We start from the raw sequence: 23,625 nt of genomic DNA on the forward strand, positions 1-23,625 counted from the left end.
CTACATTCCAGACACGGCACCTGGGCGGAGTGATTTCAAAAGCGCAAGTAGTTCTGACTGAGTATTTGCTCCATGTGTCGTAATATTACATAATTATACATGATTATTTCATAGTGTGGTGAATGTGCAGGTCACAACTTCTCCACGAGAGCGTTCTGGAGTTGTTGGATTGTGTATGAGTTTTGAGGGACAGGGGACCTGTACCATTCACCTCCATTGTGTTCGCTGAGCAGCTCACATCTCTGCCCTGCTGATCTCAAAATAACATGCACCGATAATTAAAGGTAATGAACCTACCGCTATCACTATGGGGGATTATGGCAGTAGGAGAATTTGCCAAAATGTTGAACTATCCCTTTAATTTGTTAATTGTTACAGTAATGGGAAGTAAGCAGTCTGCCGTGGCATGATGTACAGGTTAGCCTTGAGCTACCTACATGTCCAATAGATGCTCATGCGATTAAGGCACTTTCAGTTTTCAGCCCAGTGTTATTCTCACTCCTGCCCAGGTCTAAGAGCTCACATAATCAGCCACATTAGGCAGGTTGCATGGGCTGAGTCACTCTCTTATTCTCTGGGCTCCTTTCATCTGGGTCCAGTATCCATTACTTTGAGCCTTAAGCTGCCAACTGTTGCAGCCATGAGAGGAGGACCCTCCCTGTTCCTCAGCCTGCTGATTGTGTCGAGTGGCCCGCAACAGCCGCTCTTTTGTGCTTATGGCTGCAGTATTCACTTTACCCCCCTCCCTTCCCTCCACTTACCCCTTCCACTTTTGATAGTAGATCGTCATGGTTACCATTCTGAACCGGTGGCCACGTCTCTGCGCGGGGAGGATCTCTCGTCGTGAAGAAGAAGAAGTCACATGCAGCGTGCAGTGACACACTTTTCCTCCAAAGGCTCCTGCTTCAGCGCATGCAGGCACCATGGGGTCGGCTCTGTTCGCTGCGGGTCAGCTGACGCCGGCCAAACAATTGTTGTTTTGTTGTGTTGTTGTTTGTCCTCCACTCGGCCCGCAACACAGCCTAGTTTTGCTGCTGTGACACGGTGCTTTTTTTGCGGGGGGTCGGTGCTTTTTATACGAACCAACAAACTCCAACTATCCTCCACATGTGCTGATCATTAAGCAGCAAACACCAGTTTAGGGGCAACATTAGCAAATATCATGTATTCCCAGATTTTTCTCGCTCACATTAGCCACAGTAAGCAAGCACAGCTCGCTTATTAGAGCTGGATCACTCATCAAGCTTTTGTATTACTCTTGGCATGTATACAGTTTAGTCTGGTTTCCTTTGCTGTTTTGATTAGATTCAGCTCATGAGCCTCAGAGGTCATTAAGTGGACCAGATGTAAAGCGGTGTTTGAACAGCATGTGTAGTTGTGGTGGGAAAAACAGTAAATGTTTTTTTGCAGCCACTGCAAAAACCCACGTATAAAAAAGTGCACATCTCACACTGCAACAGGCAGAAATCTGGTAGCTGGCCCGTGCAAACTCATCACTTCTGAAAAATATTAAGCACCACCTCCATTTTCCCGGGATTTTCCTACGTGCAGTGTGCACGCATCTTGTTGTAGAACAGAAGTTATAGGCCAAATTAGTTGTGCATATGAACAAGATGAATGACCTATTTTGCAGGGGGATGTATCTGTAGGCGAGTGTTCAGGGAGGGATGAGTCTTGTTGATGAATTCAGTGGTTTTGCTACAGGGCCACATAAAGAGCTCTGCAGCATGTAGGCTACACCAGAACATGGATTCCATACTGTGGCTTCATAGTCACGCTGTGTATGTCCGTGTGCAGTTTAATATGTGTATATGTGTGTGTGTGCAGCTCATGTTTTTCCTGCAGCTCACTGCAAGTCTTGTCTGTAGGTTTCTGTGAGTGTGACCTCACCAGCTTTGGCTGTGGCGCTCCTCCAGAGAGAGAAAAAAAGACTCTTTCCATTCATCTCAAGCCTCCAGATTATTCTGGTTTGGCACGTTTAGGAGTCTTTAAGCCCACCCGCCCCCAAAATCTCTGTATTTGTGTTTCTTCCTCTCTCGAACCCCCATAATATCATCCCATCTCTGTCCGTCTCTTTCTGTTTCCCCCTGCTCTCTGCCTCTGCCTCTATGTCGTAATTGAAAGCAGCTGTGACAAGGTTACTATAGTTCATAGAAAGCAGTTTTTGGAGGAGGGCCCGGAGCTCCAGTTACCCTAAAAGCAGGCAAACCACGGACTACAGTCCTGTCACTCAGGAGGGTGACAGACACAACACTACCTGTACATCACCTGTCATCATTTCAAGTGAAGATATAGAAAGTTTAGGATTACAGCCACAGAGGTGCTGCACGACATTAAAGAGCTGAAGGAACCAGTTCACTTTTGTTTCATTTAACCAAATCCAAATCTCTCTTTTTTTTTTTTTGGCTGGGGTGAATTGATCAATCATTAAGGTTATAAAATGCCTGTCACACATTCCCAAAGCCCAAGTGCTGTTTTATTTTATCAGCCTTAAACCAAAACTATATTTCACTGTTGAAAAAAAGTAAAAGACACAAAGAAACAAAAAATCTGAGAAACTTGAACCAGTCAATTCCCTGGCCTTTTATTTCTTACTTGAACAATTAGTTGATTATCAAAACTGAGGCTGATTAATTATCTCTCAGCTCTACTAGAAGCAATTACTCTTCCCAAACTTCCCACAGCTACCTGGCTCCTGGTAGAGTACACACCTAACCGGCCATGGTCAAAATTTAACAAAGTTTGTTTATGAGGGTTAATTCCCACACTAGTTCTGGATTAACCAGTTGTGTGCCACTGGAAGTCAATAGCAAGAGAATACGAGCAGCCAATCCAGCGCCTAGCGTTCTCCTTTAAAGGCATACTTCACCCAAAATCGATAATTCACCAATCATCTACTCACCGTCAGGCCAAGGAAGGGTTCGGAGAACTTTCAGAGTTATCAAAACGCTTTTGGAGTTCCAGGGGGGGTTCGGCTGACAATGGATTTTCATATAATGGCGGCAGATAGTGCTCACTTTTGAATTGTCCAAAACACACACTATGAAACATCCAAATACCTCCATACTGCTCGTCCGTACTGACCCGAGTGTCCTGATGCTGCAACATGAAAAAGTTGTACGGAAAAAATTTATTTGATCTCTGTTTGTAGCCTTGTTGTAGCAGTAGCTCCCAGTGGCTGCGCTAGATGCGTGAGATTTGCTGCAAGATGTTCTTCCATGTTTAGGCTACATCATACATCCAATGGTTTGCAACGACAAACAAACATCTCGCAGCAAATCTCACACATTCACACAAACATCAACAGAGCCACTGGGAGCTACTGCTACAACAAGGCTAAAAACAGAGATCAAATTCATTTTTTCCGAGCAACTTTTTCATGTGGCGGCTTCAGGACACTTGGGTCAGTACGGACGAGCAGTATGGAGGTATTTGGATGTTTCATAGTGTGTGTTTTGGACGATTCAAAAATGAGCACAATCCACTGCCATTATATGAAAATCCGTTTCCAGCCGGACCCCCCTGGAACTCCAAAAGCGTTTTGATAACTCCGAAAGTTCTCCAAACCCTTCCTTGGCACGACGGGTGAGTAGATAATTGGTGAATCGATTTTTGGATGAAGTATCCCTTTAACTGCATGGGTGCAGCAAGACGGTGAGGCCAGCACAGAGCTTTTTATGGAGTATTGACTAGACATGACCAATCCTCTCTTTAAATAGCATCTTCATCAATAACACAATAAAACTCAGTGTTATGGCGTGTCATTAAATCACTGGCTGGCCATCGACCCAGTTTGCAGCTCCTCAGCATCAGTCCATGGCCTCATTTTAACTTCACTTAAAAACAGATTTTATATTTGGAAACAGGAGCACTGGTGTTGCATCAGTCCCATCAGTCATGCACATTGGCAGTTCCCATCTGTTGAGGTGTCAATTTCCATGAGATCAATCCGTCATTAAAAAAAAAAACCCAAATATGCCAATGAGATTATTTTTCTCCTTCTTGCAACTCATGTGCATCAAATCATTGCTATACCTGGATGTAATCGCTTCATAATGTGACGTCCTGTCGTGTAAATGTCCTTCTGGAGGTACACTTAAGTCTAGACGTTGCAGATTTGCTAAATGTGTCCTCTGGCTGTATTTAAGTCCCAGCAGCACCCAACCTGACTCCTGGTCAGTGACGCTGTGACCGCAGCGTCACGTCCTCTTCCTCCCCGTAGTCACCAGCCTGTGTGAAGGTGTTGATAAGCAGTTTGAGCTGAGTCTGTGTTTCCCAGCCTTCTCCTTTTAAGTGAATCTAATCTGTCTGACCTCTTCAAGTCCAACTATTAGTTTACTATTAATAGGCTCAGGCAGAGCAAGGCTGCGCGGCCGCCTCATGCACCATGCCGTGAGCCCTCGGCTAGCGGCGGCTTAAGGAAATCAAAGCTTGTCGGGCAACGTGGACGCCGCTGCACTTTTTCTCCCTGACTCTCTCTCATTCAGCTAAGCAGAATATGTTCACTGCCAGATAAAATTCAAGCTCGTCACAGTTCATGACTCCTGAAAAAGGAGCATTCAGCTGCAGTTGTAGTGTGAAGAGTCAGGTTTTTTGCCTTGGCCTCCAGCCTAGATACCAGCCTAGATGAGCCATGGCAACAAAACTCAATACACCCTTACTCTTCTGAAGCGTTTCCCACGGACGCCCCGGTCGATACCTGGCGCTATTTTGATGTCGAACCTCCGCCTGGAGACGAGTCTCTGTCATTTGTCTGGCAGATGTTTTCACAGTGACTGAACAGAGCAGCATTCAAGCACATCTGCTTATCTTGTATTATTGTCTGTCGATGCTAATGTGAGCGCTCTCTGTTCTCACCCACAGAGCGGAGAAAACAGAAGTCCTCAGCGATGACCTCCTACAGGTAAATCATTAATCTGACTGTACAGCTCTGACACTGGGAGCATCTGTTCAACAGTGGCTGCACTTTTTTTTGTCCCTGTTGATTTAAAATGGTTCATTTGACAAACAGGTTTTGTCTAACAATAGTCCACCATGGACAGACTGTGAAATAAGAGATGAACATGCTTTGAGCACAATATTATTGTTTAGTAGAGGTGGGAATCACCAGGAGCCCCACGGTATGATATTATGATACCGAAGTGATGACATGATATTATCAATATGATATCCTGACCTGCAATAACATATTGTGATTTGCTTTATTCAATAAGATGCTGCTCATCTCAATTTTTTGTTTATTCTTGCAAAATGGGATTATGTAATACAAGATTGATGTGCATCGATACAGTTCTGCCCCACAAAATATTGCAGCACTATGCTGTATGGATTTTTTCCCCCTCCACCTCTATTGTTTTGCTTTTTCTACATTAAACTGATGCAGGTTTTGTGAATCTTTGGTTTATCTCCTCCTCATTCCTGGGCAGAATCAGATGACTCTGTTTATGTTGATTTACAGAGAGGATGTAGTCAAACATTCATATCTCAAAACTGGTGTCAGGTTTGACCTGTTGGTGTGATCATGATGCCAACAGTTTGAATTGATTCCCAGTGTCAGCTCTGGTTTCAGATTATTTCACATGAATGTTAATGTTGATTTGAAATTAGTTTTACTTTCATAGAAAGGTGAAATAAGTTTTCATTCTGTCTTCCTGTCATGTAGGCATTAATAACTTTCTCTCATATGCCATTGAAGGCTCAGTTTTGTCTTCCCTACAGCTCAACATATTGCCAAGCTAAAGATGAGTAAGTTCCGTTAAAAGTGTGTTAATCGTTGATGAGCATCGGTGCAGTTTATAATTGGAACAAATTGGTAGAATGCCCCCATTACACATGATTGCATTTTTCCCCTGGTAATGATCTGCAACTTCAGACATATCATTAAATACCAATTTTCTACTTGGTTACTGATTCATGCAGCAGCGATGCGGCTCCTGTACTCGGCCCATCAAAAGACATTTTAGTTCTCAGTTGCTTTTCCTTATTCCCAGGCAACTCATCTTCTCTAAGTCTCCATTAACTTGTCTCTCATGTCAGCGTGTGACGGGCCGCAACACCAAAATAATGACCACTTGTAACAGAAGATGCAGAATTAAGTTTCGATTTCATTACTGACTTCAACAGAAAAGAGTCTGATTGTAGCTTAGAGAGCAGCTGGATCGAGTGCTGACGAAGCCCAAAAGTATGCAACTATTCATGCTGACCAAGCAGCAGCTGATGTCACTTATTAGTCACTTCTTCTCCTCTAATCAATGCATTCGGCTTGAGCGTTGCCTTGTTGATATCAAGACCTGTAAACAGGACTAGTGCTGCTGACACAGTAGGGATGCAGTGTGTGTGTGTGAAAGCTGCTGGTGCAGGTGTTTCCCCAGGGAGGGAGGCGGGGTGTGTGAACTACCTCGAGCGTCTGCGGCCCGCCGGAGGCAGACAGCAGGTGGGGTTGGGACAAATACTGGCTGCTCAGCAAAGACATTCCAGCCATGAAGATTTGCCTTTGTGTGTGAACGGGGAGGCATCATAGATGTACAAACAAACCTCAGCTGGCTTTGTGTCGCTTACTTGAGCACAGAAACAATGTCTGACATGCTCCATTTGATTATTCTTCTCCCCCACCCTGTTTTGTAACCACCACATAAACAAACAGCTGCTGACGGATCCTTTAAATCCTCTGTCAGGTGGAGTGGAAGTAAAAAAAAAAGAGCCTACAGTATATATGGTCAAGAAACACATTTGAGTGACAGCAAGAACATCTTAGTTGTTTTTAAGGCCTGCGTGAGCGTGATGCAAGTGGACAAGCAGCAGCGGTGACTAACCTCTCAGGGCGCTTCTCACTGAAGAGAGGATGTCGTATTATCTCTGACAATTGACTTTCACTGTTCCTCAAAGACACGATTGTTCGGCGTCAGTCTGGAAATGGGCCGCTGTGACTCTGCGGGCTCCCTTTCTCGCTTCACAGGGACTTTTCAGTCCGATAAAAGGAAAAGGGAGTGAGGGCCGGAGACACGGAAATCACTTGACCCCTTCATTCCTGAGATGGCTGTTTCCCTCAAAACAGAAATGCTCTTTTCAATCCCACAATCGCTTAGGAAACCTTAGTATTATTACATTACTTTTCGATTAAATTTGAATTTGAATTTTTCTCTCAGCCTCCTACTCCTTTTTCTGCCTTCCCACTTCTTCTTCTTTTACCACAATGAGGGGTTTTCTATTAAAGGGATAGTTCAACATTTTGGCAAATTGGCCCATTGCCATGATCCCTATAGTCATAGCAGTAGGTTCGTTACCTTTATTTGTCGGTGCAAGCTATTTTTAGAACGGTGGAGCCGAGCCGTGAACTGCTCAGAGCTATGCTACGGAGGCTTATGGGATTTCTTGGTTTCCCTCATCAAACTCATCAAATACACAATCCAACAACTCGCTCTCGTGGACAAATTGTGACCTGCACATTCACCACGCTATGAGATAATAACAGAACGTTGCAAGACGGAGTTGTTTTCGAGACAAACTCAGAGACTGCTTGCTGAAAAACTGCCCCCGACAGAAACGTGCATCAGCGGTTTTGCATGAATTAACTTCGAAAACAACTTTGTCTTGCAACGTTCTGTTATTAACTCATAGCGTGGTGAATGTGCAGGTCACAACTTGTCCATAAGAGCGTTTTGGAGTTGTTGGATTGTGTATTTGATGAGTTTGATTCAGCAAAACCAAGAAATCCCATGAGCATCCGTAGCGTAGCTCTGAGCAGCTCGCGGCTCTGGTCCGCCGTTCTAAAAGCAGCTTGCACCGAGAACTAAAGGTAACCCACTCCTAAATCTATAGGGATTATGGCAATGGGCTAATTTGCCAAAAATGTTGAACTATCCCTTTAACTCCCCTCCAAACAATCCACCACCAAATTGACTCACAGGGATTTTCACTGTTCACTTTTCCTTCTAATTACCTCTTACTTCAAAGAATTGAAAGTGACCATAAGAAGTCAGAAGTCAGCTGCTGACCTCTGTGATGAGAGGTGGTGGGTGCAGCAGCAGCAGCTCCTCCTCAGCCCCCCCAACCCCCAAGTTCCCACCCTGTCCCATCTGGGGGTGCCAGCCAGGGAGCCCCCCAGCATTCCCGTGCCAGCTGTCCATTCCTCGCTGCTCCTCTATACAGCAGCGATCACCACAGAAGAACTCCGGCGTAGTAGTCGAGGGCATTTCACACGGTAGCAACCAGGTTCGTCCCGTCACTATTGGAAACGGAGACTATTTTGTTCATCAATGGCCAATACTGAAGGAAATCCAGGCTGGATGTGTCATGTGGTGCTATTTTTGTTCATTCTGGATTTGTCCAGACATGTTCACATCATTTCTCTTAGGAACCAAATAAACAAACACTGGCACACAGACACACACCTTCTCTGTCTTTTTTCTCCCCCCGTCTGTCCCACTTTGCATCGGGATTCCCTGCTCCTTGATGCGTCATGGGATTGACCAGCTGTTGACCTCATCACATAGCAAAGAGGAAAAACACACCCATCATCCTTTTTGGCTTCCTTATGGTTCTGCTTAGGTTCTCCCACTCCTCCGTGCCATTTGTTTTCAGCGTTAGGCATTGTGTCTCACAATTAAAGGAAGACGACTGCAGCGTTCCCAGTGCCATGCAACCAAAACACTTCCAATACACCCACGTAGGAACGTCACCGCTGGAGCACAGGGAGGGGAATCCCCAGCTTGTTTTGTGCCAGGTACTCACTAGACTGAGTCTAATCAGTGTTCCCAAACATATAGCCTATGGAAGCCGTGTGTGTGTGTGGGTTGAGTGTGTTTTTAGTAAGTTTGTATTTGACCCAGCTGTTTTGGGAATGCCGGGGGCCACCACGGGTCAGGAATGACGTAAGAAGCGCCAGAACAGAGGGAGGCAAAGCAGAGAGGGGAGGAACGGCGTTTCGGAGGCGGATATCTGCTGTGGAATTCCTGAGTTCCGACTCCGTTCTGTTTTTGGAACACAATTGTCTGGTATTTGGTTGATCCTCCCTCTGCGTTTGTCTCTCTCCATCTCTGCTCACTTTGCCCTCTGGACCTCAAGCGTTCCCATTTCATATTCGCAACACTGTTTGTCCCAACTCCTCGGGTTCATGTTTGTCCCTTTGAGATACTCACAGAGTCCTGCTGCAGCTCATCAGCTCATCGGAGTTTCATCAAAAAAATGAAAAAAAAAAAAAACCAGAAGACCTAGTAGAGGACACCTGCTGTGTTAACACGCAGCCTGGGAAAGTCCAAGTGTTTTGCTCGTCTAAAGCAGCTCTTTGCATCATCAGACTCCGCTGGCCTGACTTTTAAGTAGACTTGAACAGTAACTTGCAATCATCAGTTCTTTTCACAGGCTGCTGACAGTCAGTCTAATGTTTACGCTGACTGTCCCTGTCAGGCACCTGGCACGACAGGGACAGTGAATAGTCGCCCTGCCGAGCTTCAGTCGGCCTCTGTCCTTAAGCCAGAATAGCTGTGCCTTCCCATCAATGACAGTATTATGTCTTGTCACCCTAAAAGCACAGAGTGGATCTGTGTGGTCGGCCTCGTACACAGGAGAAAGCCTGTGTGTAATCAAAAAGGTCTTTTTTTTTTTTTTCTTTCTTTTTTAAAGCCAAAGAACCCCTCGTCGCTCTCGGTCACAGCTCGGTGGCCGTTGCTATGGAGACACTTCCGATGAGTCATGTGTTTCAAAGATAACATTCCAGTGTCGCTCCGCAGGGACGGGCCTTATCAATCAGGTTTATACTTTGACCCCTGACTCCCGCAGGGCCGCAGCACGTCGTAACTCTGCGTGGAGCTGGACCTCATCACTCATTAAATGTGCGCTGTGCAGTCACACTGATGTGTTGGTTTAATATGGAGACATGTTACAGGTGTTGGTGAGAGTGAAGGAAGGAGGATCTGTTGGCAGAAATACAGCAGACGTTATGTCCCCCCCCCCCCAGTGTATAATCACTTGAGACCGAGGATTCATCTCTATATAGGGAGCGGGTCATCTTCCACAGAGCTCATCAAGCTGCTCTGTCATGTTTCTATAGTAGCCCTGAAAGGACAAACAAACACTGGCTCCAGAGAGGTTGTTTTGCATGATTATGTTGGGTAATAAAGACAGCAAACAACCTGTGTTTATTTTTGGTACTGGAACAATCAGAGGTACAGTGGTTAGCACTGCTGCCTCACAGCAAGAAGGTTCTGGCTCTGGGTTTGATTCCCAGGTCTGGGACCTTTCAGCTTCCTGCCACCGACCAGAGACATGCATGTTAGATTAAAGGGATAGTTCAACATTTTGGCAAATTCGCCCATTGCCATAATCCCTATAGTCATAGGAGTTGGTTCATTATGTCTAATTTTTGGGTGCATGTTGTTTTGAGATCAGCAGGGCAGAGGCGTGAGCTGCTCGGCAAACATGATGGAGGTGAACGGTACAGGTTCCCTGTCCCTCAAAACTCATCAAATACACAATCCAACAACTCCAAAACGCTCTTGTGGAGAAGTTGTGACCTGCACATTCACCACGCTATGAAATAATCATGTATAATTATGTAACATTACTACACACAAAGAAAATACTTGGAATTACCTGCACCAGCAGCCGTGTCTGCTATGCATTTGCCTCAAAAACAACTCAGTCTCATAATGTTACATTATTATTTCATAGCGTGGTGAATATGCAGGTTATAACTTCTCCATGAGAGTGTTTTGGAGTTGTTGGATCGTGTATTTGATTGTATTTGATTGAACGGTGGAGCAGAGCCGCGAGCTGCTCAGAGCTACGCTACGGATGCTCATGGGATTTCTTGGTTTTGCTGAATCAAACTCATCAAATACACAATCCAACAACTCCAAAACGCTCTTATGGACAAGTTGTGACCTGCACATTCACCACGCTATGAGTTAATAACAGAACGTTACAAGACAAAGTTGTTTTCAAAGTTAATTCATGCAAAACCGCTGATGCACGTTTCTGTCGGGGGCAGATAGTTTGATGAGGGACAGGGGACTTGTACCATTCACCTCCATTGTGTTCACTGAGCAGCTCATGTCTCTGCCCAGCAGATCTCAAAACAACAAACACCGACAATTGAAGGTAATGAACCTACCCCTATGACTGTATGGATTATGGCAACGGGCAAATTTGCCAAAATGTTGAACTATCCCTTTAACAGCTGGCTCTGAAATTGCCCGTAGGTGAGAAAGTGAACATGTGAGTGTTGTTTGTCTCTTCATGTCGGCCCTGTGATAGACTGCCGACCTATCCAGGGTGAACCGTGCCCCCGCCTTATGTCAGCCAATGTCAGCTGACACAAGGAGACAGACAGGATGTTGTCCAGTCCTGAGTTTTTATCAAAATTAAACTTGTATTGTGCTGTTTTTTTTAATTTTTTATTCTGCTCTTGAATAACTTGATGTGAGGCACTGTACATGAAGGATGTTTTTGCTGAACAGTTCTTCCTGCACGTTTTTTATCCCCTGCACAGATCGAGCGGCGCATGGAGCTGGTGCGCGTGGTGTCCCACAACACACACAAGAGGATGGTGTCGTGTCTGCAGGGACACATCGGCGCAGACGCAGAGAAGAGACATGTAAGACACAGAGCATGTTCCAATGAGACCTTTTGTTATAGCTCCAGTTTACTTTCGACACACTTAACTAAATCAACCGTACAGGAAGTGTACCAGATGATCTTTTTTTAAAGATCACTTCCCACACAAATGTTAAGTTCTCACTGTTTTGTTTTAGTTTCAAGTTATCCACAGTAGGCCAACGACAATCCATGATTTCTCTTTTGTGTTTTCTACCCCCCACCACCCCCCCCCCCCAAAAAAAAAATGCACCACAGTCCGTACCACGCCTCTATACAGGAAATGGGCAGGTAAAAAAACCACTGATTACTTATTCCACTCTCTGGTCCTCAGCACCACTTGCTCCATTTCCCATTCAGACATCTGTCATCTTTATTCACTCTGCATGACACTGTTGCCTTTGGGATTCTTTGGTAAAAACAGGATGTTGAAGACTCATAAATGTTTTTTGCCCAAACATAAATTGTAGAGCTGTAAAAAAAAAAAAGCTGCAGTATTGTCACTTGATAGATGTCTTACTTCCCTAGTTTGCATCTTAAATCCCACTTAACTTTGTATTTTCCGCCTGCTTGGAAATCTCTCTTCCTCTTCCTGACTGTGAATTTACCGTTGAACTGCTCAGTGGAAAGTCTGTAATGGACTTTCCATTGTTTTCAACGTCTTCCATTGAACTACTGTAAAGATATAGGTACCTATGCATCTATATGTAGCACTGAATGCCTCAGTCTCACTGTCTGTATCTGTATCCACAGAAAAAGCTTCCCCTGACATCACTGTCCCAAGCGATGGTGGAAGGCGGAAACCAACTGGGAGAAGACTCCTTGATAGGGTGAGTAGTAGGCGATGGATAGATTGACACATCACCACATTGCCGCTTCTTTCTTTCTTTCTCCCCGGCAACTGTTGCTATATGGAGCAGATGCACCCCTCAGAGAGCGTGAAATACGAGGCCACGCATTCAGGGCAACCCAATCTGCACTGTTTGGTTTTGTGTGTTGACGGGATTTTCAGCAGTTCCCTTACGTGAGGATCAGATCGTTCATCACGACCAAGAGACATGTAGAAAAAAAAAAGGACCAGACAGTTTGTAGTTGAGGATCTAGAAAGTGAATGTCTCCAAGTCTCTGCGGCAGCCATGTGTCTGTCTGGAAATAATGAGGAAGAGAAAGTACATCAGTCAGTCCGCCAGTAATTATGATATATCATCTGTCAGCTACACTGTTGTGTGGTTCTCGGTGTATTTTTAGGCTGGGGGGAATTCATCATTTGAGAAACTGTTGTCCAGAACAATGCAGGATCACTGTCACTGAGCCTGTGTGTGTGTGTGTGTGTGTGTGCGTGTGCTGTAACATTATGTTGACCTGTTTTTGCTTTCAGTTATTGACTGGGACAGAGGATTACGTAGTGTGCTAGTGGCACAGATTGTAATCCGTCTGTGTTGTAATGTGAATAATTTGACGTGTCATGACACTGTTTTCAGAAGGCCTCACATCCTCACCCAGCACAGATAATGATGCATGAATACGTTGCGATTTTAACGCCCCTCTCTCTCTCTTTCTCTCTCTCTCTCTGTGCTGGCGTGCGCATTAACAGGAAGATGATGGAAGTGTGCGGCGAGGCCGAGAACCGTCTGGCATCCGAACTGATGCAACACGAGCTGCAGATAGAGAAGGACGTTCTGGATCCCCTCAGCCAGCTCGCAGAGGTCAGAAAACCTCGGGCCGGCCGGACACAGCAACAGTTGAACACAAAGTTTAAATATAAAAAAAAAAAACATTTTCACATCTCTGCTTGTTTAAAATAGCAGTCACAACCCTTTTTCTTTGCTTTGTTTGGTCTAAATCATAGTGGAAAAGATTAGTTGAGCGTCTATTTGCTGTGCACTGCTCAGCTGCAAATGAAATGGAGCTTTCCAGCACAGGTCACATGGACTCGCATACTATGCTGCTGGTCAGTTTTGGTAACGCGATCCTGTGAGGTAGGAGAAGAAAAAGTCAAAACAAAGCTGATTCCAGCTCTCGCTACATTAGCTAAACATAATGGACTTTGACTGTGGTTTGCCATCTGTCTACTTTGTTACACCAAGTTACCCCTGACATGAGAAACTGTTGGCGATCAGACATCTGTATCTGTGTTTCCAGAAACTTTTGTTCTGTCTTTAGTTATCTCTTCTCTTCTGGTGTGTCTCGGTACTTTTATGCCATTGAAATATTAATTAAACGGCACAGATGTTGCCTGCTAATCCAAGTGAAGTAACAGTATTGAAAACTTGAAAGCCATTACAGGTTTTTCTATTATTTCCCCATTAAAAGGTTAAATCAACAGTAGGATCCTCTGTATCATTATTCAGGAACAGGAAGAGCAAAAGCAATATCTCAGGTCTTTGTCATCTAATAACTTCTTAGGCTTTCTCAACTTTGTGTTTTTTGGGTCTCGTTTTTGTAGGTGGACATCCCCAACATCCTGAAGCAGAGGAAACAGCTGGCCAAACTAGTGCTGGACTACGATTCTGCCAGAGCAAGGTCTGCCTCACCGCTTTATCCATATTGATGCGTCCTGCGGGCACAAGAGAGAAAAAAAAAAAAACGAAACCGAGTTCCACATTCGACCTCCCCGAACATCACGTCGCGGCACTGTGTCACAGAAATAGTCTCATCCTGTTTTCCAATTCTCCTTTTCCTCAGATGGTTGCAGGCAACCAAGTCAATAATCTCAGGAACAAATACACAAGCACTGACGGCCAAGGCTGACCTACTCAAGGAGGAGGTGGATGAGGCCATGAACAAAGTGGAGCTTTGCAAGGTGACTTAATGCATCCAGATGACTCACACATCTTTTATATGGAAAGCTATTGCTTCATTGTAGTCTAGAGTCTTTGATCCTAAATGAATGGACAGGCTAAAGGTCATTTATGGTCTGACTGGGTGGACTGAAACAAAAACCAAAACAAAACACAAAACAAAACACAAAACAACTGGAAATAGTCTTCGCCATAAAATCCACCACCCCCACCACCACAGCGAGTGGACAGTCCAAGACCCTCGGGCCCTCTGACCCAGTTTGCTGACGCACACCAACGGCCCAAAATGCCCTGTCAGCTCAGTGCGTGTGCTTCTATTAAGTTGAGTCACTGGTAAGTTTCGTTGTGTAGAAGCTGCGTGTTGTGTGTCAGGTTTTCTGTCCAGGAAGCGCAGAGCCTTGTGTTTCCCCTCCACCAGCCCCTCCCTCCCCAGTCCCTCTGAGCTCTGCCAGGAGCAGGAGGATTTACGAGTCACGTGGTGCTGAGCTGACCACTGACGCCTGTCCTCGTGCCACCTGAAGTATCCATTCTTCTGACTGATGACACTGAAGTGGAAATGGGAGTTCTTTGATAAATGAATCATGGCTCATGATTGTGCAATAAAACTACACTTTTCCTTCTATTGTCGCTCTTTTATAATCGATTGCCGATGTGATCTTGTTTAGAAAAGTGCTTTTTTTTCTCCTAACTCTCTGTCTTTTTTCTCCACAGGATCAACTCGCTGCAGACATGTACAGTTTTTTCTCAAAAGAAGGCGACTATGCCCGCTTCTTTGTCACGGTAAGCGCAGCAAGTCGAAAAAAAAAAAGTGTGTTGTTGCCTGAGTTTCTGTGGGAACGTTCACAGCTGCAGAGTTTCTGGCCAGAGATTTTTATTTACTTTTCTGTCATGTGCTTTTCACTGCTCGTCTCATTCTGCTGGCCATCCATTCCCTCCGGTCTGTTTCTGCAGCTCTTAGACGCCCAAGCTGATTACCACAGAAAGTCTCTCACTCTTCTGGAGAGCGTCCTGCCAACCATCCAGGCTCAGCAAGGTATAATACACACAAACACACCTTTTTTTTTTTTTTTTCTTCGCACACGCCCAGTTAACACGAAACAGTGCAAAGTTGTTTTACACACAAGGCGGCCCTGTGCGGCGCAAAATATATAGCCTATGAAGGATGCATGTGTTTTTCTTTGGCGTCTAACTTTTGAGAAGGTGTGTGTTCCTAGAAATCCACCACCTACTGTCTACACCTTTTGGGTGACGTCATTCTGGGTCTTTTTCTTTTTTTTAATACTTTTTTTTCTTGTTTCTTTTCATAACACAAACATGAGGTCATATACAAACATTCTGTCACATTGAATAATACACATAAGTGCTCGCCACAGGGTGATAAACTTTTGTTCACAATCTACAACAATTTCAGCCGTCACACTCTGCGTCGGCTAGGTATGTAACCCATTTAGCCCATTTAGTAATCTTTCCCCATTTTCCTTCTGTAATCTCAAAGTACAAGTTATACGTTCCATACTGTATCATTTATAATATTTTTCCATAGGATCAGGGTGGGAGGTTCTCTAAGAAGCCAGCATCTGGTTATTGCTTTTTTACTTGCTGCAATAAATGAGGATCTTTAATAAATACCTGTCCCTGTTATGCAGATCCTTTGATATATTCCCCAAATCAAATGAGACACAAGTGAAGTCAATATCAAATCCCAGAATCCTCTTTGTTGTAGCTTGTACTTGGGTCCAGAAAGGTTGCAAGGCGGGGCAGGTCCAAAAAATATGAGTATGGTGGTCTGCCATTAGTAACTATTCTGGGTCTTTTTTTGAACTACACTTACCTCAGCGGTGGTCACTGCTGAATACCACAACTGGCCCAGATATTCAATAATAGTCTTTTTGTTTTCGCTGCTTTCCTCCTCAGAAATCATCAATTTTTTTCAAATTTTCACCAACATAATGTCTCCTATTAAAGCTGTCCTGTTCAAGGAGCTTGTGTTTTTTCCTGCATGTGGTCTAAACCGGACAAGCCTGGTCTCCCAGCATGTGGTGGTGACTCATGAACTCCACGCACACATGCATACAAACACCCCACCTCGTCTCACATCACACCCACCTGGGTTTTGAAGCCTCCTCCACCCCCCCCATCCCCACTCGCCCCACCACTTCACTCCTCTGTCCTGTCCATTCACTCGCACATTAGCTCACACGTTAACACAGAGAGACAGGGCGAACAGCGTGGGGTTATTATTTGACAGCACCCTGTGGGGGGAGCGAGGAGGAGCGGACTGGTTTAGGAAGCAGCCCGAGGGAGCGTTGTTGACCCAGAAATCTGCCGTCCAGACCGGCAACAGGCTGGTTCGCAACCGAGTCCTGTATCGGTGCTGCAATGATTTTTTTTTATTGCATTCCAGAATGACAGACGGGTTACGGTATTTCTACTGTACGGCAGCTTCATTTCCACCGTTTTTTCTTTTCTCGGATTAATAAACAATGTGAATGTGTCTGTCTGTGTCTTGTCAACCGTTTTCTCTCTCCTCACTATCAATCTTCCCTTTGTGATTAGACTCGTGGACAGAGAAGCCTGCGTTTGGCACAGGCCTGGATGAACACCTGAAAAGGAGCGGAAGGGAGATCGCGCTGCCATTAGAGGCCTGTGTGATGATGCTCCTGGAGACTGGCATGAAGGAAGAGGTGAGGAGGTTGAGTCGGAGCGGCAGGGAGGAGGAGAAACCTAGTCCTCGCGTAGATTATTTTCCAGATCGATTAAAAAGTGTAGGCCGTGAGCTGTGGGTGGATTCTTCTGTGCAACGACAGACTGTAACAAGAAGTGAAAGAAGTGCCTGTTTTGATGGGTATTTAGAAGCAGCATGACCCAGAGGAGGTGCTCACAATATTTTTGGATTCGCCGCCTAAAGGGGAACTCAACTGACAAATATAATTTAAAAGTTTTTTTTCTTTTTGCTGTATTGTTATTTCTCCAGTGGTCTCATGTGGATTCACTTAATCCAAGAGATTTGACAAATTTTGCTGCCTTTAAAGCAGAAGTAAGCAATCCGGTCGTTTTGGCTAATGCTGCGTTCCAGGCAGGCTTTTGAACCCGTAAATTACAGCTTCAAGTCACGACTAACGACTTTGTAGCGTTCCAGGCAACCCACTCGTGTTTTTCCGGCCTGTTTTACCTGTGAAAGTGCACTATAGCGGCCACTCCTAACTTTCCAACCCATGAACTCGTACCAGATCGGACTGGTACGACTTCACAGGTCGGAAAAACACGAGTTACGAGTTGCCTTGAACGCACCATAACGTCTTGTCAGCCGATGGAGTTAGCAGCCCCCGCCCTCGTCATGGATCTATTGGTCCTCGTCCCTACGTCACCACATTCAGGCGCATCCCTTGGCTGCACCATAGACTGTAAAAAAAGACACACAGCCCTTCATGCCGTTCTCTCTCCTCATTGGATAAAATCTGTAGGATACGAGAAAAGTTTTCTCCTCGGCTCAGAGCAGAGCAGAGGGACTGAGAGACCCGTGTTTCGGTCCAAACACTCTATGTAAGTGATTGCTGTCGGAAGATAGAACTATTTAAGACTTATATTAACACAAAAATATCGCTTACTTCTGCTTTAATAAAGTTGCACTACTATTATATTTTATTCTAAAGCCCATGGAAACCTGGCTTCACAAGTGAAGTGATTTTCTACAATCCGAAATATTCAGAACTAAATAAGCAGTGATGACATGTTTAGTTAGTAATTATTGAGATAACCTGAAAGACAAATTAATTTCTCATGGAGGATGAGAATAAGAATTACTTTATTAATAAAGTAATATCTCATTCTCAAATACTCATTCTGCTTCATTATGACAGGATGTAGCTGAGTAGATGTTGTTCACAGTTTTCCAACTAAATCTTGTCCATTTCAAACCAGTGAAAAAAAACACAGACAATAAAGAAAATATATAAATTCATGCAAAACCACTGATGATCCCATTGGGGCATTAGCCTCCGTAGCGCAGCTCTGAGCAGCTCACGGCTCTGCTCCGCCATTCTAAGAATAGCTTGCACTAACAATTAAAGGTAACGAACCTACTGCTAAAACTACAGGGATTAGGGCAATGGGCCAATTTGCCAAAATATTGAACTATCCCTTTAACACTGATTGATTGGAATAACTGCAGTCAAGGTGAAAGAACACACAAACACATTAGAGAGGTTTTTGTTTGAATTTATCGCTGAAATGAAGTCTCAGCAAACAAAAGAAGTTAGCAGCTACCTGATGAACACAATTACACTTATCAGGCTTAAGAACTAGATATTTCCTGTAGGAGGTGGTGGAGACCAAAACAGAGTTATGAAGAAATGACTTGCATTCACAATCCTGCTGTGACAATGCACAGACAGTGATAATGCATCAACCATGTATCCCCGCTGATACGATCTGCAATACTTTATAACATCCAATATGATTCTGTTTGCTCATCTGGTTCGTTGCTCCTCCGTTCTCCTTGTTTCAGCCGTTAACAGCTCGTGAAGCCGTGGCTGTGATAAGCAGCTCCACCTCCAACCTTCAAGTTGTTTGTTCACATGAACATCTTAAGGCTGAAGGAGATGGGATGGGAGATGGCCGGACAGATAAACTGTAAACAGGGGAAGCTCCTGTGTTTCTCCAAAGCTGCTGCAGAGACACTGTCGGCCGTTACGCTACTGTGGTGATTTATGAAATGTTTTCTATGTCCTTTCCCCCGAAACAAATATAGAATACAATAGAATCTACTTGTCCCCCGTCCATAAATCACATCTCTTTGTGCACGTACGTGTTTGTGCAAAAAAAAAAAAAGAGAGAGAGAGTGCAAGTGCTAACTGCGAGGGGCTTTATTTGTGGCCCTATTCATTCCGTGGCGAGTCCAGTCTGTGTCATTATGGTGTGAAGACGGCTTTTGTTTATGTGTCAAAGTAAAGAGCTGGCTGAGCTGTGAGGGTGTGTTTGTTTGCCTGCCTTAAGGTTTCATTATGTGCAGCTGGCAGGGGTAGTTTATGTAGTGGGTTTATACACAGTCTATCTGTAATTGACTGTTCAGACAGCGTGTGTGTCTGTGTGCGCGCGTGTGCGAGTGAAAGCACAGGGTGTTGTGCGCACACTGAATGCCTGCATGTATCTTTTGTTTGCTGGCAGTGTTACTGTGGTTTATTTGTCTTTGTGTGTGTGTGCGTGTTTGTGCGTCAGGGTCTCTTCAGGATCGCAGCAGGGGCGTCCAAGCTAAAGAAACTGAAGGCGGCACTGGACTGTTCCACTTCACAACTGGAGGAGTTCTACTCCGACCCCCACGCTGTTGCTGGTACGTCCCGAACCAATCTCTATTTATTTCCAATATTCTCTCTGTGACGACCTCTAGTGATGTTTGATGCCCAGATAAGTGGCCTAGGCATGAAAACTTTCAATTGTGTGTTTTCAGGAGCACTGAAGTCCTACCTGAGGGAGCTGCCTGAACCTCTAATGTCCTACCAGCTTTATGATGAATGGATCCAGGCATCCAGGTATGTAAGGCTCAAAACACACAAGTGTGCCAGTATTAAACAGATCTGTCACTGCACTGCAGTCAATGAGGGAAGGATGTTTTTGTAGCCTGGTCAAAGTACATACCCGCTTTTTTTTAAAGTTATATTTGCTTCCTATCACTCCAGTGTGTCAGACCCAGACAAGAGGCTCCAGGCACTCTGGGTTGTGTGTGATCAGCTACCAAAGAACAACAAAACCAACCTGAGGTTAGTAGTTTTTGGAAGAAACCGGTGACACTAATGCTATTATTGTTCTGTTATATGTGACTGTGGTTACACTGTTTTTTTTTTTTCATGCAGGTATCTGGTGAAGTTTTTAGCCAAACTGGCTCAGGACAGCGAGGTGAACAAAATGACTCCCAGCAACATCGCTATTGTCTTGGGACCCAATCTGCTCTGGGCCAAGACTGAGGGGTGAGAGGGGGCACAGAGAGGGGGGGGGTTATATTGGTGAGGGAGAAATAGCTACAGTTGGTGTTTGTAAAAATGAAACCTTCTTTGACAGACATGTTTCTTGTCTTGGATTGTGTAGTCTGTTATTTTAGCGTATTTCACCATGCCACTCTAATTATAGTGGAAGCATCTCATGTTTGCTCTTGTGTATGCGTCCAATCAGGTCTCTGGCTGAGATGGCAGCAGCTACCTCTGTGCACGTGGTGGCCATCGTGGAGCCCATCATCCAGCACGCAGACTGGTTCTTTCCTGAGGGTGAGGCTCCACCTATTGTATTGTATCGCAACACAGTCTTTCTTCCCAGCTACGCAGCCTACTGTTGCATTAGTGAGAAACACTTTGAAGGCAATTCATCTTAACTTTCTAGTAAGACAGAAAGTCAGCAACAATAAAACTTCCAGGCACCATAATGAAAAAAAGAAAAAGATCACTTGTGTGTCTGTCCTGGCCCAGTCTGTGGTTTGTTCTCTGGAGGTCAACTTGAAGGTTGCAGTGAAAACTTACTAAACAGATGTCACATACTTCCACTTCTTCGGTCCAAAACATTTTTTTCATTGTGGGTTTGATTTAAATCTGTGTGTCGGAAGCTAAAATGACCTTGTTTTTTTTTTTTATCATAACTCACCCACACCTTGTGTTTGGGGGTTGTCAACCACTGACATCTATAGCATCTTTGAATGAAGACAAAGACCTATAGTGTAGTGATTAAAACACAGGTTAAAGAGGAACTATGCTGGATTTTTGCCTTTATTAAATTTAAACAATTAATCTATTAAACAGCTTTGGAGTAATTGTGATGGTTAAATTACTTGTTTCGGGGAGAATAGAGGCTCTCTGTCTTTCATCTGGCGTCTCTTGGCCGAAAACCAGCCACCCGATGTCCTGGCTCTCGTGTCAGCAGCACCGCATGCACACCCCGTAACCTGTAATCTCTTTATGACAGATAAGACTACACAAATATACACATCGTAACACGTATATGATATTTAACGTTATCCACCACTCCAGGGATTGCCTTCTAGTCGGCTTCATTGAAAACAAATGCACATTGCCAGGTAGGGGAGGGAGGAGGGTTAGCAAAACACTAAAAAAGTGACCTTGCATAGTTCCCCTTTAAATATTAAAGAGACCCCGAGGAGTTTGCTTTTGGTTATAAAAGAGTCTCATATTAATGTGGATGAATCTACGTTACCCAATTGTTAATGGGTCCATTTTCGATAAATATATCGTTTTGTCGTTATAGTTATTTTGATATTATTATTTAGTGGTCGTAGTCCCTTTAAGTTTCTTTCATTTTAATTTAATTCAACAAGATGAGTAGACCCAACCTCTTGTATGAGTCCGTGTGGGATAATCCGGCCTTGTCTGTTCCCGCAGAGGTGGAGTTCAACGTGTCGGGCATGTTTGCGATGCCCATACCTGCGTCCAACCACAACAACCACCTGGACTACGACTGCGGCACCATTGAGAGGAAGAGGCCTGGCAGTATGGTGGGACCAGAGAACGACACAATGCGCAAAGACAAGTAATCACCTCCGGAGTTTGCTTTGTACCTCCCCGTCCCACAGCTGTCGTTACCTACTCCAGTTAATACTTTGGAAATAATTTGACCTATAATCCAGTTGCTTCTTCCTGGTCTGTCTTTTTTTTTGCTTCTGGTATAATTTGGGCTAAATCTGATCCTTATAATCGATATTTAATCTATTTTTTACTGACTTCTCTCAGAGCTCTGGGGTTGTGGTGATTTTCTATCCTGCTCTGTTTTCTGTTTCTCTCTCTCTCTCCCTCACTGTCTCCTTGCTCTCCCTGTGTAGCACCCCTAACAAGCACTCGGACCACACCCTTCGTAGAGGCAGTAACACCTTAGGTAGAAAGCAGCACACTTCACCTGCCTTCCAGCCTCCTTTACCCCCTGTGGAGGCTCCAGGGCAGGGGCACGGGGCCGGGCAGCTCCCCCAGCCCTCGGCCGAGCCCCAGCCCCAGCCCCAGCCCCAGCCCCAGCCACAAGCTCCTCCGGGGGGTTCGGGGCCTGACACAGCCCAGCATAGCTTGGCGCAGGGTCTGGCTGCCCTCGCAGCCGCTCAGCAGCTTCTAGCCCAGCACACAGAAGAGCTCAGGTAAGAGCTGCTCTCCTGCATCACTGCTGGAGAATGACACAGCATGCAGACAGACAGACAGAGACAGACATGCTTTTATACTTTAATGCACCTCTCTGAGAACTGATGAGGTCAGCCTGACTGGCCCTTTTACAGCGTAATGGATTAGTAATGCATGTTTCACTGCTAGCTTGTGGACACCTCCTCGTCCCTCGGTCAGTTTGGTTCGGCTTGTTTCTCCAGCAAAAAACCGCAAGTTTTCTTTCACCACCACCAGTTCCAGCTATGCAGCCCAGACTTGTCTGAGGTCAGCCCACTGAAACAGCACAACAATGGCTGCTGTCATTCCGCTAACAGTCACTCTCAGGGCCTCTCGACTTCCCATCCCTCTGCTTTTCCTCCCCAAATCACTGGAATCAGCAGGAACTTCACACTAACTGGCTCAAACTGCTTTGAGAAGCCTGGACATTGGTGCTTGTTATGCAACGGCTGAAGGGTGTCTTTGATTTAGCTGGTGAAAGGACAACATTCATTTCCACACAGATAACACTATTCAGCTCGGCATTCTTTTGTCCCACAGACTCTGTTGGGAAGGTAAATTTAGATGAGAAGCCCAGATTACATTTATCAAACTCAACTCTGCAGACGAGCTCGCTTTGAAACAATGCCGCATTTGCTTTAACAGCCTATTCTTCATTAAAAACCACTCAGCAGTGCCCAGACTTTCACATTTTATAGGATTTTAAAGGCCTTTCTTCTCCCGTCTTCTCTAAAGCAACCCAAAGCTACGGGACTCCACGCCCGCCCAGACGCCCCTGCTCCAGAGGAATGGCTCTGGAGGAGGCGGCCAGGCTGCAGGACAGCTGGGTACTGGGACCCCCGGGGCTGGATCCATGGGGCCTAGTCCTCATATGTTGCGCAGAGGTAAGAGTTGCACTTATCTGGTCCAAATAGACATATTTCTATCATATAGTTAGCAGATATATGGCAGATAGTTCTCTTGGCTTTTGTTATTAGCCTATTTCTTAATTCTACCTTTTTAGTTTTATAATTTTTCTATCTTTTTTAAAGGGATAGTTCAACATTTTGGCAAATTCACCTATTACTATAATCATAGTCATAGTGGTAGGTTCA

The 23,625-nt window shown here is 44.9% G+C and overlaps 1 protein-coding gene across 3 annotated transcripts in view; it reads left to right on the forward strand.

Moving 5' to 3' along the window:
- The window catches only part of arhgap17a (Rho GTPase activating protein 17a), a 34,951-nt gene that overhangs the window by 5,211 nt on the left and 6,115 nt on the right, over nucleotides 1-23,625 (forward strand). The window contains exons 2-19 of one of the 3 annotated variants that reach the window (XM_083994704.1): nucleotides 4,864-4,903; nucleotides 11,489-11,593; nucleotides 11,851-11,883; nucleotides 12,346-12,422; nucleotides 13,187-13,298; nucleotides 14,039-14,115; nucleotides 14,278-14,395; nucleotides 15,105-15,173; nucleotides 15,345-15,426; nucleotides 16,950-17,077; nucleotides 19,611-19,722; nucleotides 19,840-19,921; nucleotides 20,069-20,149; nucleotides 20,243-20,356; nucleotides 20,559-20,650; nucleotides 21,773-21,920; nucleotides 22,210-22,512; nucleotides 23,267-23,415. In XM_083994704.1, coding sequence (XP_083850830.1) covers nucleotides 4,864-4,903; nucleotides 11,489-11,593; nucleotides 11,851-11,883; nucleotides 12,346-12,422; nucleotides 13,187-13,298; nucleotides 14,039-14,115; nucleotides 14,278-14,395; nucleotides 15,105-15,173; nucleotides 15,345-15,426; nucleotides 16,950-17,077; nucleotides 19,611-19,722; nucleotides 19,840-19,921; nucleotides 20,069-20,149; nucleotides 20,243-20,356; nucleotides 20,559-20,650; nucleotides 21,773-21,920; nucleotides 22,210-22,512; nucleotides 23,267-23,415 — 1,922 coding nt within the window. The remainder of the gene's footprint in view (nucleotides 1-4,863; nucleotides 4,904-11,488; nucleotides 11,594-11,850; nucleotides 11,884-12,345; nucleotides 12,423-13,186; nucleotides 13,299-14,038; nucleotides 14,116-14,277; nucleotides 14,396-15,104; nucleotides 15,174-15,344; nucleotides 15,427-16,949; nucleotides 17,078-19,610; nucleotides 19,723-19,839; nucleotides 19,922-20,068; nucleotides 20,150-20,242; nucleotides 20,357-20,558; nucleotides 20,651-21,772; nucleotides 21,921-22,209; nucleotides 22,513-23,266; nucleotides 23,416-23,625) is intronic. The other 2 variants (XM_083994706.1, XM_083994705.1) reach the window with 2 other exon arrangements.

This window comes from Trachurus trachurus, assembly GCF_905171665.1.
Source record: "Trachurus trachurus genome assembly, chromosome: 19".
NCBI classification, from domain to species: Eukaryota; Metazoa; Chordata; class Actinopteri; order Carangiformes; family Carangidae; genus Trachurus; species Trachurus trachurus.